The sequence below is a fragment of the Elephantulus edwardii genome, unplaced genomic scaffold (assembly GCF_000299155.1).
Source record: "Elephantulus edwardii isolate Elephantulus edwardi_28Jun2011 unplaced genomic scaffold, EleEdw1.0 scaffold00144, whole genome shotgun sequence".
In the NCBI taxonomy this organism is placed as follows: domain Eukaryota; kingdom Metazoa; phylum Chordata; class Mammalia; order Macroscelidea; family Macroscelididae; genus Elephantulus; species Elephantulus edwardii.
In genome coordinates, this window is record NW_006399894.1 from 1,122,695 (window position 1) to 1,140,959 (window position 18,265).

At 48.7% G+C, this 18,265-nt stretch overlaps 1 protein-coding gene across 6 annotated transcripts in view; it reads left to right on the forward strand.

The window, feature by feature from the left end:
- LDB3 (LIM domain binding 3) overlaps positions 1 to 18,265 on the forward strand; it is a 126,537-nt gene that overhangs the window by 22,118 nt on the left and 86,154 nt on the right. For 3 of the 6 annotated variants that reach the window (XM_006894477.1, XM_006894475.1, XM_006894476.1), the window contains 2 exons: positions 143 to 179; positions 6,897 to 6,993. In XM_006894477.1, the coding sequence (XP_006894539.1) occupies positions 143 to 179; positions 6,897 to 6,993 (134 nt within the window). Of the gene's footprint in view, positions 1 to 142; positions 180 to 6,896; positions 6,994 to 15,121; positions 15,268 to 18,265 lie in introns of those variants that run through there. The other 3 variants (XM_006894474.1, XM_006894472.1, XM_006894473.1) reach the window with 2 other exon arrangements.

The following is an 18,265-nucleotide window of genomic DNA, read 5'->3' on the forward strand; positions in this document are numbered from 1 at the left end:
CCTCCCTCTGCCCTCCACCCAGCCATGGCGCCCTTCCTGTCCACTCTTTACTGGCAAGACGGACACTAGGTGTGGCCCAGATCCCCAGATGATTTTAACGCTCCCTGTAAACCCCTCTGACTGAGCTCCTTTTTGTCCACAGTGCAAGACCCAGATGAAGAAGCTCTGCGAAGGTCAAGGTAGGTTCCTGAACTCAGGTTCAAGATGTTGCCCCTCCGAATCCCATTCCCTCCCCAGGTAAAATTCCAGGTCATATGACCTAGGGAAGAAACCTCTCAAGTCCTCGCATTTGGAAACCCCTAGCACCCCAAAGCCTCCAGCAGATGCTGTATGGGTCTCTGAGGTGGAGGCCTGAGCCGAGTCTATTCCCTAAACCTCCAAGCCCCAGGAATGCGGACTCTGGTCTTCTCTGGTTCTGCCCTTGGCTCTGGCCCTGAGCAGGGGACAGGGCTGCTTTGGCCTTTGCTGGGCTGTTGGCAATGAGAGCACCTGTCCCTGTGAGTATGTGTGCTGGGCACCAGGTGTATGGGGACGACGTGCAGCGTGAGTGCCTGACCTTTAAGTTCATGTGTCCAGCTCCATCAATGGCTTACAGTAGAGCAACTTTGCCAAGAAGGCAGAAGCCCTGCACAAGGAGAGACTTGTGCAGGATCAGGTTCTCCGGAGCACAGGTTCCTGGCAGTGGCAGGTCTGACACACTTACTTCTCTACTACCTGGGGCGCATCAGGTACCGGTGACCCAGGGGATGCTACCCTGGAACCCACTGGAAGGTACTAGGGCCTTCCAGGGTAATTGTGGAACTCGGCATGATTGTGCTTACACTTTTGGCAGCACGTATGTCTTCAGCATGCTCTCCCTGGGAGAGTTTGCCTTGAGCCAGCACAGCCTGTAACCGGTTGCCTTTGTGTGAAGGGTCAGGCTTTCCGTACTTTTTAACCAGAGTGCAGTGGCCACTGGACTGCATGCAGAGTAGGACTCTGGGGTCAATTAGGAGCTGATGTGTATTTTATTCTTGAACCTACATTTTTTATTCTTTCAAGTTCCTCTCATTTCTGGGCTGAGGCATTGGGCCTAATGTGTGATATAGTCCCAGGTCTGCTAATGATGGGATGCTGTCCAGTAGTTTCCTTTAATCCTGTACCTACATAGAATATGAAAGACAGTGATGTTTTATTTCACTCAGAAGTTACTATCCAGTTAATGTAAGTGTGGTTGAGATATCTACCCCTTCTCTTCCCGTGTCCCACTGCCCCTTCTGCTCTGTCCTATCCCTTGCTTTAAATCACCCACATAGATGCTTACATGAACATCTAGACTGATCCAAGATTTGATAGAAGGGAGAGCTTTACATCACACCCTCCAGAGCAAGTAGCCATATCCTAGGAGGCTCCTTCTGGCAAGAAACCAAGGGGCAAGCTCTTCTCCCCTTTTCAGCCATGGAAGTGGCCTTTCTTGCCCCTGCTCACCCCCTGCAGAGTTTCTGGTTCTTGCAGGTTCCTCTCCTCTTCTACCAGCCACTGAGCTCAGCCCCAGCTCACCTCTATTCTAAATCTGCCAGATTTACTATGCAGAGGGCAAAGTTCTAGTGCAAGTGGGTTACAGTGAACCTCTGCTGTTATTGTCATAAAGGTATATATAGCACATTTGTCAGCTTATCATTTCCACATGTAATATAATAAAGTAATATGAATTACATTAATCGTGTTGTGCTCCCCTTACTAATAATTGTCAAATTGCCCATCACCATAGGTGGAAACTCTTTGCTTCCTAAACAGTGACTTCTCATTTCCCACTATCCTTATGCCCCTGGTCGCCACTAATAAAATGTTGGTCTCTATGCCCTGCCTATTCTAGATAGTTCATCTGAGTGAGATTGTTTCCTGCCTAACTTTTGTGGTTGACATACGTCACTCAGCATGAAGTTTTCCAGATTCATTAATGTTGTAACATGTACTGGTACTTCATTTCTCTTTATGACTGAGCATATTCTATTGCATGCAAGCCACAGTTTACTTATACATTCATCTGTTGATGGACAGTTCAGTTGTTTGTATAGTCTGACCATTGGGAACAGTACTGAAATGAAAGTTCATGTACGTGTGTCTATTTGTCACTGCTACCAATTCTGAGGAGTTGGAGTTGCTGGATCATATGGTAGTTGTATGTTTAACTTTTTTAAGAACTTCTAAACTGTTTTCCATAGAAGCTATGCCATTGTACATTCCTACCAGCAAAGGATAGGATTCCTTTTCTCCCTATATTTTCTCATAACCATCCTAGAAAGAAAGAAAACCAACCTACATTTCTTTCGGAATCTTTGCAGGCTTTCAAATATTGTCTTCCCAAGGTCTGAGTGAGGACAGTGCTAATGTGGTCCCTAACCTCACCCTTTGCCTCTTTTGTGTCTTGTTTCGGAAGCCTCTCTTGGGGTTTGTGCTTCCAGGCTTGAAGATGATTACCCCTCCCCTCAGGGAGGCTGTCCCCATGCCAGCTGAAGTCTCTTGCAGTTCTTGGTTCTTCTACCCCAGCTACCATAGAGTTGCATTTAAGGGAGGTCCCAGAAACAGACAAGCAAAGAAGTCCTCTTCTTCCCTCCATCTCTGGGCTCCAACCCTGAGAAAGCAGCTTCCCTCACAGGTACTGCAGCCCCTCCAGCCCTCCCTCTGGGTCTCATCCCTGCAGTGTGGGTGCCAGGACCCCAAGCAAGCCTCTGCTCAAGACCAGAGGGGCTAATGTCCCTGCTCCTCTCCTTCCTGACTAATTTCTAGAGGGTGGTCTTTATGATCATGTTATTGTTGTATACTGTCAAGTCAGAAGCAACCCATAGCTGAACCTCCAGCGGGTTTTCAGAGGCAGCAAATTGCCTAAAAGGAGACTGCTCATCTTCCTCCCATGGAGCATCTGGTGGATTCAAATCTTGTGTCTTTGGATTGGCAGTGCAATTCCTTACTGTTAAGCCACCATAGCTCCCTTATGGTCATAGTCTCCATAAATGTCCATCCTCCCTATTGCTGCAGGAAGAGGATGAGTGTTTTCATTTCATTGGCCAAGAAAAGTCCATCTCCTTCCTGCTGATGCATGGTGAGAAAGCTAGCAGGACACAACATCATCAGGCACTCGTCTCAGATGGACTCTGTGACCCAGAAGACTATGTGAGTCCACAGGTTGAAAGGACTCTGGACTTTCTTATCTCCCCTCTAGTTTCACTTCTGAGGCCCACCCTCTAATTAGGGTTCCAGAGCAGCCTGCAGTCTTACTTGCCTTTCCGCCTGGCTCCAGAAGCTCTGACAGTACCTCAGGTGTCTAGTAACTTTCTGAGGGGCCTCCAGGCCTCGCCTGTCGCCAGCCCAGACAGAGTCCAGTCTTGAGGGAACTTGGCTTTAAGGGTGAGACTAAGCATGGCCACTAAAAAGCCCAGACACTATTCATGAACTTAGCTCCCTCCCAGGAAAGATGCCGGGACCGGAGGACATTATCTGTCCAGCTTACATACTAGCCTCTTCTCTGCTTCCTAGAGCCATGGTAGTTCTGTGGTTAAAGTATTTCGCTGCTAACTGAAAGATTAGCCGTTTGGACTTACTAGCTCCCCCATAAGAGAAAGATGAAGTGTTCTGATTTTGTAAAGGAAGATTTACAACCTTGGAAACTTAATGGGTTTCCTGCTCTATCCTGTAGAGTCTTTATTATTCAGAATCAACTCAGTGTCAATGGATTGGTGTTTTGCTTTGCATGATTTCATATGAGGGGCCTCCTGTGACCCACTCTAGTACATAAGACATTGTTGATACCCAGCTTCAATCCACTGCCACTGAGTAGAAGCCTCCAGCCCAAAACCTGTGCATAGAACCCCCAAGAAGGCACCCAGTGCTGTGTTCACAGGGGCATTGAGGACCCAGTGGCTTGGGTGCCAGCCCACATTTGGCAGTCCCATGGGGGGTGGGGGGGAAGCCTGGTTCTGCGGCAGAGCTTGCATCTGAGAGGCATCAGGACCCCACTGCTAGGTGTAATTGTCCTAGAGGAATCCCAGTAAGGAGCCCAGCTGTTCCACCTTCTATCCCCTGTCATGTGACTCAGCTGTCTACAAGCACGTTTAACTGCTGCCCAGCTAGGGAGAGAATTCTACATCCACCCTGTTCACACAGTGAAAATGCCCTGCTGCCCTCTCCACTGTGCAGCTGGCAGGGGCTCTGTTCTGCACCTCCCTGCCCCAGTGAAGCTCCAGAACTGGCTGTTTCTCCCCTGCTCCTTCCTCCAGTTGCCTCGGGTATTTCTATGCCCTCTCCCCTCTGTGCACAGGAACTCAGCTCTATCCCAGCTCCAACCTCCAAGCAAAGAAAAATCCATGAGAATGCAATGGGTGGCAATCAATGCTAAAGGTGACATGTGCCCCCTGGTGTTCTGCCACCCTTTACTGTTGTTGTTGGTTACTGTGCAGTCAACACTGACCCAGGGCATCCTATGGTCAATGGCATCTTCACAGTTGTTTCTCAAGAACATTGTTGGGGCCACTGTGTACGCTGAGTGCCTTTTAATTCAGTAAACTCATCTTCAAGCACTATATCAGATAAAGTCCTGTTCTTGTGATCCATAGAGTTTTTGTATTTTAGCAGTATATTGCCAATCCTTGCTCCCCAGTCTTAGTCTGGAAGTTCCGCTAAACCCTGCTGGTATTTGAAAAATGATGGCATAACTTCAGCATCACAGCAGCAAACCAGCCACCAAGGTGCTGACAGGCAGGGAGCACTAAGCAACCTGGCAAGCAGAAAATCCAACAGCTCTGCTCTCTCCTTTATTCACTCTCCTCTCGGTTCTTTCTCTCCCCTTCTTTTTGCTCTTTCTTCTCTCTGCTTCTTTCTTGAGTTGGCTATGGGTTGCTAAACAGCGCCAGGCAGAGCTGGCTCCCCAGGCTTGCTGGCTTCTCATCCTGTCCTCTGACACTGTTCAGTGGATGGTAATGACAGACTTGGTTGATCCACTGCATACTGCGTGTCTGTGGAAGCAGTGATGTACACACAGACTGACTGATTTCCATCTTTTGGGGGTTTGGGGTTGGTCATGGACATTCCTGCACTTTCCCTGCCTTGGGCCCTCTCTTCACGCTGTGGCTGTCCCTTTACCCTATCCTCAGAGAGGCCAGTGTGTGGAAGAAGATACCCAGCACTTAGATCATAGTTTATCTACTGGCCATCCATGTGATGACTCTGAGCTTTGGTTTCTTCCTAGTATAAAGGAATGCTGGGCCAACGCTGTGCTTTTAAAATATTTTTCAAATCTAGCAAGGAGAATCTCACATAGGAACAAAGCATGCAGTGAACTCAAAATGTGGAACAGGCATCTAAAAGGCAAGGAGGCAGAAGGACATCTAAATCCCCACTGTCCAGTGACTATTAGCACGTAGGAGTAGCTGATCAGCACTGTCGTAGCCTCTGATTTCTGAGACTTGACACTGATCTGAGTAGCCCTCAGCTGGTATTTAATTGGGAGGTCAGCACCCATCAGGTGCTGCACGGGCAGACAATGTGGTGGTCTGCTTCCTTACAGCCCAGGAAACCCCAGGGGTCGCTGTCCTACACAGCTGTTGTGGGTAGCAATTGACAAGTGGGTTCGAGCTGACCTCCAAAACGTTTTCTGTTCTGGCAATTACTTTTTTAATTTCAACTGTGTTTGGAGAAAATTGTATATTCCATGTGACTGTAAGAGAGAATCCTGAGAGATCCCCAGAGCCTTTTGCATTTTTACAATGGTAACATCTTGCAAAGCAGTCATCCAATTACCACAACTGGGATATTGACATTAATACAGTCAAGATGCAGAACATTTCTATAACCCAAGAGCCATCAGACAATCATCCTTTTATACTCACATCTACCTCTACTTCCCTCCCTCTAACACCTCTTAAAAGTCATTCATCTGCTCTCTAGTCCTGTAACCTTTTCATTGCAAGGATGGTGTGTAAATGGAATCATACAGCAGACGATCTGGTGGGGCTGATTGTCTTCAATCTGCCTAATTTCCTTGAGAGTCACCCAGGTTGTTGACTGTGTTGATCTTGAGTCTGCACCTGGTCTGTGACTGAGTAGTGTTCCATGGCATGGAGAGAGCTCTTCCTTTCTTAACTGTATCGTGCATCCTGCACAGACTAAACAAAACATGCATGGGGTTAGATGTGGGCTGCGGATGCTACTTTGTGTTCTGTGGTCCAGAAGATGTCGGAATCCTTCCCTGCTAGTCCAGAAGTCCTGGGATTCTGACATCCATGCTCTGGCCTTCCCTGGGACATTCTCTTTCTTCCCTGCATTTTTGGCTGTTCCTTGCCTTCTTTGGCCTGTGCCCCAGGCTAAGAGTTGAGCCCTGTGGGTGAAAAGTGTGGCTGTCCTGGCCCACTGGGTCTGGGCTGTGGCACTGAGAGAATGTGTGTGCATGCGTGTGCTGGCCAATGCTCAGGATGGGAGGTTCGGGCAGTCAGAGACTGGCAAAGCCCATGTAGGTGGCAGGTCTGCTGACCAGACCTTATCACAGGGACAGGTGTTTCTCCTTCTTGGTGCCCAGCTAGAGAACAGAGACCATACTAGGCCCACCTGTCCATTTGATTCAGTCCCAGGAGCCCACAGCCAAAACAGCCCTGTCTAGCCCGATCCGTATAGGCCAGGGAGAACCTTGAGCCCTGCTTTGTCCACCAAACTCCACTCAACTGCTCAGTCCCTAGGCTCTGACCTTGCCCCAGCCCAGGTCTGACCACCTGCAAGGTCTCCTGTCCAAGTCGCCCCCATGCCTCTGCCCAGCTGTCTGCCAGGCAGTGGCAGACACTCCCCTAACCCCTTTCTTTCTTCCTCTCTTTCTCTTTGTCTCTGTCTGTGTCTCTCTGTCTCTGTCTCTTTCTCTCTCTGTGCCACAGGGAAAGGTTTGAAACGGAACGTAACAGCCCACGTTTTGCCAAATTGCGCAAGTGGCACCATGGCCTCTCAGCCCAAATCCTTAATGTTAAAAGCTAAAAGGCCAGCCAGGATTCCCACACCCCATAGGCGGGCCCTGCTCCCTCCCTGCTCCCACACAGACCTGGCATGTGAACCCCATAGTGATGCTTGTGACTGGATTGCTGTGCTGGGGGCACCTATTGATAAGTTACCACAGCAGTTCTTTGCTCCATCCACCCGTCCAAGCAAGTGGTCCAGCATCCAAGGCACCTTGCTCCCTCCCCATTAACACCTCTCCTAGCTGCACTGGCCCCCCCAAAGATCCTGAGCCTTCTCCACTCAGCCTCACAGAGCCCTAGTTGGTAAATCAGAGAGGACATAATAGGGTTTGGGACAACACCCCAGAACCAAGGGAAACAGAACATGCCAGTCCTCAATTTCCTATCTACCTCGGCTCCCAGAGAAGCCGCCTGGTCTACTGTCATCCTGGACCAAGTCCAGTAGATGAGGGTCCTGAGGAGAGGCCACCACACTGGTCCCTCTGGGGCTCAGGGCAGCTGGAAAGGGCTTTTTGCAGAGGAATTAAAAGCCCCAGGGTAGATGGGGTAATGCCCCTTTGCTGGCATCTCCTGGCTGTGGTGAGATTGGTGTGTGCATTCCCTTTCTGTAACATATGTGCTTGGCTCCATGGCTTTCTCTCCTGTACATATCAGCATGCTTGTCCTGAAATAAAAAGGATTTGAAATGAACCAAACCGTGCTTGGTCATGCTGTGCTGTATGCTACCTTCCAAGAGGAGCTGAAAGAGCAGCGCATGAAACAGAGGGGGCTGTACCTGTGGGCTGGGGACCTGGCACAGCTATGTTTACCAGCATCCTCCTGCTGGCCCGCTGGCCAGGCTGTGAATCTCATAGCTGGACAGTCTTAGCTGCCCACAAGGCATGTGGAGGGCCCAGCAGCAACCAACATACCAAACCTACAGTCCCTCCTCCACCAAACAACAGGTCACAGCCCCTTGCCCAGAAGGGCTGTGTTCATGTTCAGACTTGGGTTTAGGCAGCAGGGGCTCAGACTGGACTTCTAAGCAGTTCACAGAAGCACCTTTCTGGAGAGCTTTGATGAGTAGAGCCCAGCTCTGGAGAGGGAAATAGAAAGCCAACTTGATAGCGTCTTGTTTATATGATAGGTTCAGGTTAAGAGGGGGAGTCATCCAGCTGGGATCTCGTTCTAGTCTTGAGCATTCAGGAGGGGCTGGTCAGAGCAGCAGCCATTGTGGCAACCCATTCCACGCAGAGCCTTCTCTTTTTCATTGGTTTTCTGATTGTTCCGTCTTACATAAAGTTGTTGTCAGAAATGCCTCAATAGCACTTAGCAAAGCACTAGAGAGTTGCATGTTGCTATGTACTCAGTTGGCACTTCCAAATTATGACAGGCTAGGAAGAAAAGGTTCATGATCTTCTTCCAAAAATCAGTCATTAAAATCTCACGGATCTCAGTTCGTCCAGTCCACAACCAGGCAGGAGGGCGGGCACTTCCTTTTGTTGTGCATTGAATCAAGGGCTGATTCAATGGCAATGAACAACAATAGTCATGGCACAAAGCTACAACATTCTCCCCTGTTTGCTAGGTGGGGCAGGCTCATATGCTTTGGAGGTGGTTGTTGTTGTTGTTGTTATGTGCCGTCGAGTCGCTTGCGACTCATAGCGACCCTATGTACAACAGCCCTAAACTCTGCTCTGTCCTGTGCCAATCGCACTGTCTCTGACACTCACATCCCAATTATCCCAGTCACTGAATCAATCCACCTCATAGAGAGCCTTCCCCTCCTGCGCTGTCCCTCCAACTTCCCAAGCATGATGTCCTTCTCCAAGGACTGGTCTCTCCTTACAGTACATAGGATTTTCAGAGTCCTGCTATTTCAGAAGTGGATGGCCAATCCTTCTTCCTAGTCTGTCTTAATCTGAATATTCAGATTTAGAGAAGTATCAGACAGACCAGCATTTTATAGAAAAAGTGAAAGATATATTCCCTTATTGTGGAGTTAACCATTAGTATCAGTGTTGTCCCTGCCTTTGGCACACGTGTCTTTACCCACTTATTTCCCTGCACCACCATCCACCAGGATACCCTCAACTTTAACCCACTCCCTTCACATCTATCTCCCATTGACCAGCCCTTGATCTGATAGCTTACATCTGAAGCTTCCTTGGCTTCTGTGATGCCAAACACGTCAGCTGCTGGTAGGTTCTTATGTTGTGACCAGGAACTTTTAATTCACAGCCTCCCCAACTGTCTACCACCAACCTGGGCTTGGTTTATGTGGAATCATCTGACAGAGGACATCATATGGCACTTGGCAAAGACAAAGGAGTCCCTGAGGCCTATCTGTAGTGAACTCCCCTCCCAACATCTGTGCCTGGGCTGGGCTCTCTGCTTCCACTACCTGGCTTTCTTGTTGGCTCCAGAGACCTTAGCAGTCCACCTGGAAGGGTAGACCAAGTAGGCTGCTCTGTCCTGCCACCTACCTGAGATGCTCCCCAGAACCTTAGCCAGTTTCTTAGCCAGAACCTTAGCCAGTCCCCCTCTTCTTCCTGCCTTCTCTCATCTGACCACAGGAGGCTGTGGAGCCCTCTGACAGTGGTGAGAAGATCTGTTAGGAGCAGAGGAGGTATGCCTCCCTGCGTTTAGGCATTCTGGGGTCAACCATATTTGCTAACCTTTTACTGATAACTTGCAAGGCTAATGGTGGGTTATGGAACAAGACCCACCAGACAGAGAGATCCCAGAAGGCAGGGATCCTGAGGCTGGGAGAGGACCTGAGCCAATCACTCAGAACTAGTTAGGGTTTGAACCTCTGTCTTTAACCACAGCCTGCTGGCTTAACTCTCAGAGCCGCTTGGTTGAAGCCCAGCAAGGCTCCTACTTGCTTTCTAGCCCACCTATGCCCTCCCCACTGTCTCATGCCTCTGTGGGCAGCACCCCAGTAACCAGGCCAGGGATCCATGTAAAGCTTTGATGTAAGAAAGAGATGATCTAAGAGAGCGTCTGTGAGTCCTGGTTGGAGTGCTATGCCTGACTGCTACAGGTGCTAAAGAAATTATTAAAGGGCCCATGTGGAGCTCTGGTGACCTAGTGGTAAGGGATTGTGCTGCCAACCCAAAGGCACACGGTTCAAATCCCGCAGCTTCTCCACAGGAGAAAAATGAGCATTCTCTTCCCATGCAATTTATTGCCTCTGAAAACTCACCAGAAGGTCAACTATGATAGTTCCAACATAATGGCACATAACAACAGTGTGGCTGTGACTGACTGTAATGTAGGGCTGAAGAAGCCTCCTTTAAGAGAACATGAAGTCCAGAGACACGGAGTGCCTCCATCCAGCAGATTTCCCAGGGGAAGAAGTCTATGTGTTTGATCTTCCAGAATGGTTAGGATTTTGGGTGCAGATAGGAAAGGTTGGACACATAACAAAGGAAGTAGAGATGCTGATGAAAACATGGGTTGTTGTAGAACCTGAGTTAACCATTTTGACTGGAATGAAAGAAATGCAGAGATTGTGGTTAGAGTGGTCCACATTGGAAATGCTAGGCAATGTGCTTTTTCATTTATTTGAAATCAGAGTAGAACCAACAAAAAGTGTAGAGCTAAAGAACAAGGAGCCATCCCTACTACAGCCTTTGGGGAAGAGTCCCAGAAGGTGGGGAAGAGTCCCAGAAGGTGTCATACACACAGACAACCATGTAGGTGGAGCCCCTGGAGTTGTAGAGTGGCCTGGGTAGGCTGCTTATCAGACAGCAAGAAAGCGGCCTATGTGGGTGGCACTGTAAACCACAATTTCAGGGCCAATTACCTAAGTGGTTTTGTTATCACCAATCAACAGAGATTTTCCTATTTCACTCTCTCAAGCACTACAAATGCTAGCCACAGTGCACCACCACCACTTATACTAAACACGGAAGAATCATCACCCATCATAGCAACTACTCTCAGCACCATCATACTAATGACAATATTGCCACCATTACCAACCATCCAACCTAGGCTGATGACCGTGAACCCCAAGATCCAGCATCATCACCAATACCATCCTCATACTTTCTGTACATAATATCATTGTCATCAGTAATAACATCACTGAATGACATTCAAACCACCACAGCACTCACACAGTGAGAACATCACCCTCCACCTTAATGAACACATTGAGTTGTGAGAAGAGAGAAACCAAAAAGAGAGTTAGCCAGGATGTGTTTCTCCTCCTGGCCACACCTTCTATATTAAGTTCTGAGCATTTGAGCATAGTTCAGTTTGGTTTGATTTTGCTAAGATGAGCCATTACTAGTTCAGGTGACAAAGGTACAATCTGGGGCAAGGCTGGAGATGAACTCACGGACACGGCTCTGAGGCTGTACTCAAGACCAAGTGAGATCTTTGTGATCTTGCTCTCCTGGTGCACCCTGTTGCAGACTTCTATGGGTTCATAGGACTTCAGGTCACAGCTGAACTGCACAAAAACCCAAGATTTTTCAGGACACCTTTGATGTCAGCCTTACCTGAGACTGCCTGCTCAGTGTCTGTAGACAGTAGTTCTAGAAAGGACGATGCTCAAAAAGAACTCAAGCAACCAAGCAAGCTTATGTCTATGCCCACATGTACCTGGTCTTTCTAAGCCCTAGTTTTGATGGCCTAGGGGCAAGAAGCTGCACGGCAATCCTGAAGGCACACGGTTCAAGGCCACCAGCTACTCTCATGGGAGAAAGGTGGGCAATCTCCTCCCGTGTGACTAACTGCTTCTGAAAGCCTACTGGAAGGTCAGCTGTGGATTGGTCCCAACTCTACAGTATACAAACAACAAGAGTGTTAATGACTAATTTTGCTAGGGCCTATGCCTCCATTCCCTGGAATCCAGAGTTCATTTGGAATTCTTGTTGAAGAGCAGCAGGTAAGCAAGCTAGTGTGACAGAAAATTGGAGTGAAAGGGCCCAGCAAAGTCACTTCTCATTTATTCTGCAGAATCCTCTCCCCACCCAGACATTGTCATCTCTCCTGGCCTGTCCACATTCTGAGTTCCCAATGTGCCACTGGCAGCATGCAACAGAGTCAATCTGGGAGAAGCAGATCACGGCCAGTACATCCTGAGTCCTCGTGGGCCTTATCTGCCCACAGCATGGGGGTGCTGCTCATGGCACTGCTCAGCAGTATGGCTTTAAGGTCTGCAGTTCCTGCTCTAGGCAACTGCACTTCACACTTGGCTTCCAGAGTGCACTTCCTCTATGGAGGGTGGGTGAGCAGCTCGTGGAAGAGCTAGGAGTCAAGCTGCTGCAGGTCTGTGAGCTGTCCTGCCTGAGCCTCCTCTCCAAAAACCTCATTGGAAGGATTGGATAGGACCTGGTCACTGTCCACTTGCCCATTGACATGCTTCCTATGCAAGAGTGGCTCTGCCTCAACCGGGACAGTAGGCCCAGGACCTAACCAATTCTCTGCTTCCTGGAGCTGTGACCTGTCCAGTTCTCTTCCAGAACCCAGTACCTATCTGTCCACTTCTCTTCTTCCCAAATGTATCATACACTATGCTGGCTTCAGAAAAGCAATTCGGTGATGCTTTGGTCATTGCCCTGTTGTTCATAGCCCACCTACATTCCTGTCCAGTACTTTGCCCCTACAGGAGGGGCACCACAGCCGCTACAGCGAGCAGCATCAGCAAGCCTCTAGAGCTTCAGAAAGATGCAAACTCAGTCCTGCCCTCATCTCCCACACCAAACCCTGCATTTTGGCAAGATTGCCCAGGTGACTCTCAGTTCTGAATGTTAGAATGTTGACATTTGAGAAGTGCTGCCACGTAGTGATTAGAGCTCACAACCTTCTCTGCCACTTGGCTGCTGTGTGGCATTTCACCAGAGATTGAGCCTCTCTGGGCTTAGGTTCCTCAGCTGGAAAGTGGGGATGGTGACAGATGTCACCCAGGGAGATTGGAAGGAACCAGTGGGTGATGTTACTAAAGTTGTGATGAACACGCAGATGTTGTTCTAACTACTGTGATTATTATCATCATTGTTATGTACTGTCAAGGCAGAACCAACCCATAGCTGACCCTCCAGCGAGCTTTCAGAGGCTGTAAGTCACACAGGAGGAGATTGCTCATCCTTCTCCCACAGAGCAGTTGGTGGCTTCAAACCCTGTACCTTTTGGATTGCAGTGCAGCTTCTTACCACGCCACAGGATTCAACATGGAAGAAAGCTTTCTCTCTTCTCCACCAGTTGAGGTTCTGCCTAAGGATAGAAACCTTGCCCAAGTGGCCCTGCTGGCACAATATTTGACAGTTGGGACCCATCCCCAGCTCTACCTCCATGGGTGAGAGGCATAGTGACCCATTCTTGCAAAGCTTCCAGAACCATCTTGCCACCAGATCCATGATGGCTTGCAGCAGCCCTACAAGACTAAGTAGAACTGCCTTGTAAATCTTTACCAAAGTAGACTGCCACATCTTCTCTCCATGGAGAGGGCTAGTGGATTCAAACCTCCAGCCTAGGTCGGCAAGTAACCATTACACCAGGGCTTCTTCCTATAAAGATTATAGACTAGGCCAATGGGGTAGTCCCATTCCAACACACAGACTTGCTGAAGTTTGAAAATCAGCTTCACAGCATGGCCCCTAACAACGACAGCGATTGAGTTCTCACCATCCTTCCTCCTCTATAATACTCATGTGGCAAGGGCTGACACTCGGGGTTGGGGTTGGGAAGTGTTAGTGAGGATCTGGGCCTTAAGAGCCACAGGACTCATTAACTGGCCTGATAACTGGTCATCAGATAACAGTACCCACATCACAGGAGTTCTGGACAGAGGTCCACAGTGTCCACATAGAATATGACATTGATAGGTGAATTACAGTATAGAAAAGAAGGGACTCCCTGGCTTGTATAAGTGGTTAATATGCTTGGCTTGTAACCCAGGGGTAGGAGGTTTGTATTCCCCAAGGGGCACCTGGGGGAAGTCCTGGTCATCTACTTCTGAACCCTACAAACAGGAGTTCACACATGGGACCACCATGAGTATCCTAGTCCATACACCCAAAGAAGCAAAGGATGTGCATTTCTTGGTTTTTCTATAACTTCCTTTTTATTTGCTGCCCCGTTTTTCAGGTGATAGGAATTTCATTCCAGTCAGACCGAGTTCTGAGGGTTCCTCTCTTCCTGTAGCGCTTTGAAAAGAGGAGCTTCTAGAAAGCCAGGGCATTGAGGGGACTGGAGAGAGGGCCTCTGGCCATCAGTGGAAGTCTAGCTGTGCTGGCGTCTGCCGGTCACGCTAGTCTGCTCAGGCAGAGCAGTCGCCACTCATATTCCCAATTCCAGGCACTTAGGGCCACGTCTAAGAAAATTTCTGCCACATAAGTATCGCTGCTTCTCCAGGGATGACACGTAAGGGAGACACAGATGCCTTTACCCTTGAAGTCCTGCACCACGTTGTGACATCCTGATCCATCCTCCTGATGTGTCACTCCCCTGAGTCCTGCAGATCTCAAAGCACAGATCCTCATGCCCCAGAGCCCTTGATGCTTGAGGATCTGACCTCTGCCTAGCTTTCTGTCTCTCTTCTTTCCAAAGACAGCCCAGCCCCCTCATTAATTAGGGAAAGCAAAAAGTAGATGAAATCATGGGGGAGGAAGAACCTGGGTGGATTTTTTAAAAAAAACCAACCTCAAATTCAGTGCCATCGTGTAGGAATGGATCCATAACTGACCCTCTAGCAGGATTTTGGAGGTTCTAAACTGCATGGGAGGAGACTACCCATTCTTCTCTTTTTGAGCCTTGGATAGATTTGAACTGCTGTGGAGGCACTGTCTCTGGGTTAGCTGTGCAACTACCTACAGACTCTGTCACCTTGGGTTGATAATCACTCTATTGCCTTATCCTACTATACTTTTATAACACCTGCTGATGAGTGGAAAAGCAGGAAATACAGAATATTGGGTAGTAAGGAATACCTCAAGGATTGAGATTATCTGTGTGCCATGACACTTCTTAGAAGCTTGCCCCTACATCTGGTCCCAGGCCTGCCCTCTCATGCATGTCCTAGAGTGAAAGGATCCTTCTGCCCAGGAGGACACCTCCTCTCAAGGCTCCTGTTCTTTTGCAGTACCCGTAGTCCTTCTACACACCTGACCCAGTGTCCCCTGACCTGTTCTTTTTTTGGTCCGCCTTGTTAGCACCCCTGTTGAGCATGCTCCAGTGTGCACCAACCATGCCACCACCCTGCTGCTGCCTGCTTCTGCCCAGCCTCCCACTGCTGCCTCTCCCAGCGTAGCCTTGTCTCCCCTGGCCACTGCCAATGCTGCCACTGCCTCTGCCTCCAGTCTCTCGGACAGTCCAAGGTAACCCGCCACAGCTGGGGAAGGGAGGCAGGAAAGATCCAAACCTGGGTCCATCTGTCTCCGCTGGGCTAGGTGATTTGGGCCCTGGGACCACAAGAAGGCCAAGCGCAGAATTAAGAGTTTTGGGGTTGAGTGGATCAGCTGTCAAGCATTTCAGAGGAGTCTCCTATGAGGACATGAGCAAAGATGAGTATATTTCTATCTTCATAAGAGAAAAATTATGCGTACACAATATAGCAGAAGGTGATAATGTTTCAATGCTTAGTGCTTTGCTTTCTGTGGGAAGTCAATGTTTCTGGAACTCAGTTTGGTAGACTGAATATCATGCTTTGAACTGAAGAAGCCAAGGGAGACTGCTTGGAGGAGGAAACACTGGACTGTGCACAGAAGGCATGTCTGATTTGGCCAGAGTTTACTCATTAGCCTGCCTTCCTCCTCTACTCCCCTCCTCCTCTACAAACCTCTAACCTCAAGAGGCACCTGGTAAAAAAAAAAAAAAAAAAAAAGAGGCACCTGGTGCCTTAGAATCTAAATCTCTACAACTTACTTGCTACTGTTACCTTAAGATAGTGACTGACTGCTTCTGAGCTTCAGTTTTCTCATCAGTTAAGATGTTTAATGTAACTCTGATCTCATAAGATGTGACAGAAATGAATGCAGTTATCTCTCAACATTCCTGCGAGATTGATTTTAGGTCCACCACCAACCCCTCATAGAAAATCAAAATCCGAGGGTGTTTAAATCCCTTACACACAATGGCATAGTATTTGCATACAACCTACACATCAATCTCAAAAACTTTCTAGCTTACTTATCTTTTGATGTAAATGCTGTGCAAATAAATAGCACATTCTGATCCCTCTTAGTTTTGAGAAATTACTTTGACCACTTAATTATTTTGTTGTTGTTGTTGTTGTTATGTTCCATCAAGTTGCCTGCAACTCATAGTGACCCTATGTACAACAGCTCTGAACCCTGCCCTATCCTGAGCCAACCTCACCATCTCCTACACACCTACCTCTATTACACGTCACAGAGTCAATTCATTGCTCTTTTAGGTGACCTTTTTTCTCCCCAAATATTTTCAATCCAAAATTGGTTGCATCTACAGATACAGAACCCACAAATACAGATATCTGGCCCTTTAGTATATGGATGCTAGGTAGTATTTCTTCTTATTCCCAGCTGGCAAAGAAGAAGGGGCAAGGAAAAGCATCCAGGAGGTACACTGAAGGAGAGAGGCTGTCTAGATGAGTCATTGTGGAGTTTCCGGGTAGTTTTACAGCCCGTTCTGAACTTCGTGGCGTTGTTGATGGGGAGCTGGGGATCATATGTCAGCTTTTTCTGAAGAGGCTCCCAGTCACTATGTCAGGATGTGCATGTCTGTGATGTAGCCTCAGGGGGTACACAGTGGCCAGCTGGCCTAGCTGCCTCTCATCTCAGCTCCACAATACCCCTCCTGATGCCACACCAGCCTTTTCCTAGCCCCACTCCAACCTCAGGGTTGAGCCAAGCCCTGGGCCTCTGGAGTTGTCTAATTCAGCTTCCTGACGGCATTTAGCCAGCTATTTCCCCTCTGCACACAAGAAGTTCTTCACATAAGGGCTTTGCTACCTGCACAAAGAAGAAACTTAAGGTGGGTAAAGAACAGATTTACAGATGTCTCTCTGGGGCCCTCAAGTGTCCCTGTGGTCAAGTGTCAGGGGATATGCCACCCCAGTTTGGATGAAGGATGTCTGGCCTCATCCCTGGGGCCTGTGCTCCCAGCCTGTGTGTCTGGGGATCCATCCCAGAGTTCCTGGAGCCCCCTGGACTTCCATTGTCTTGGCAAGAGCTCAACTTGGGAGAGACTCAGAGGAACTGAGAAAGGGGCAACAGATTGAAGCGGAGGAGTTCAGGAATAACACAGCCCAGCTACCTCCCCCGTTTGTTTGTGGGCTGGGCTGGCCCAGAGGGGCTAGTTGGAAGCAAACTGAGACCCAATCGTTTTCTGGAGCACAGGTTCACCATTCTGACTGGATGTTCAACCTCCTCTGATGCTCAACACAGATCCTCAGGACCATAATTCCCGGGGTGAAAAGCACCCACCACTGGGTCTGGATAAGATTCATCAGCCCTTGGCCTTCTTCCTTCTTAGTGGAAGCCAGAGACTCAGGTTCCCATGGACACTATCCCTTCCTCCTCCGAGGAAGCCCCTGCTCATTTCAGTGTAGCTCAGAAGTGCTCTATGAGTAGGGAGCCCAAGGGAGGGGACTCAGTGGCAGAGCAGATCTGCATACCCACTGAGGTCTACAGTGCTGGTCTGGAGCAGCATCTCTGGATGATCCCAGAATCCTGTGCTGGGTTCTTATCCCAGGACCATCACCCTCTCAGAGTCCCAGAATGGAACTTCATCTTTTCTCCCAGCATGACTTGGAATGGGCAGGCTCAGAACCCCTGGGAAAAGGAGGAAGGCAAGCAGGCAGCACTCCCTGAAATGCCAGCTTGCTCTGAGCATGCTTGTGTGGTCCTCCCTGGACCTGAGAGGTGCAGAAGATGCAGGGACTAGGGCTGTGTTCTGTAAGGTGACCATCTTTTCCATTGTTAAATGAAAAAAGATGATTTCATGGAAAAATTAAATCAGGACATATTGGCTCAGGCAGTTAAACTGCTAAACTCCTGGAGTTCCTATGACTGAATTTCCTGAGGCCTGTGTATTGGGACATCTTTTCCCCCATCTGTTTGTGTTATGCTTCATACTTGGGAAAAACCTGTTCTCAGCCTCTTCACAATGGGAAGAAGGCAACAGGAATTTTCTATGGAAGAAAAGTGTGGCTTCCCACCATCTCTCTCCTGGAGCATTTCTACCCAGAAACCTGAGACATCACTACCATCTCCAGCAAAAATAGAGTGGGCAGGAGGCTAGGTAGTCATAGGAGGTGAAGTACTGGTGACGTAACCAGGTAGTCACAGGCTGTGAGGTGCAGGGCAGGAAAACCA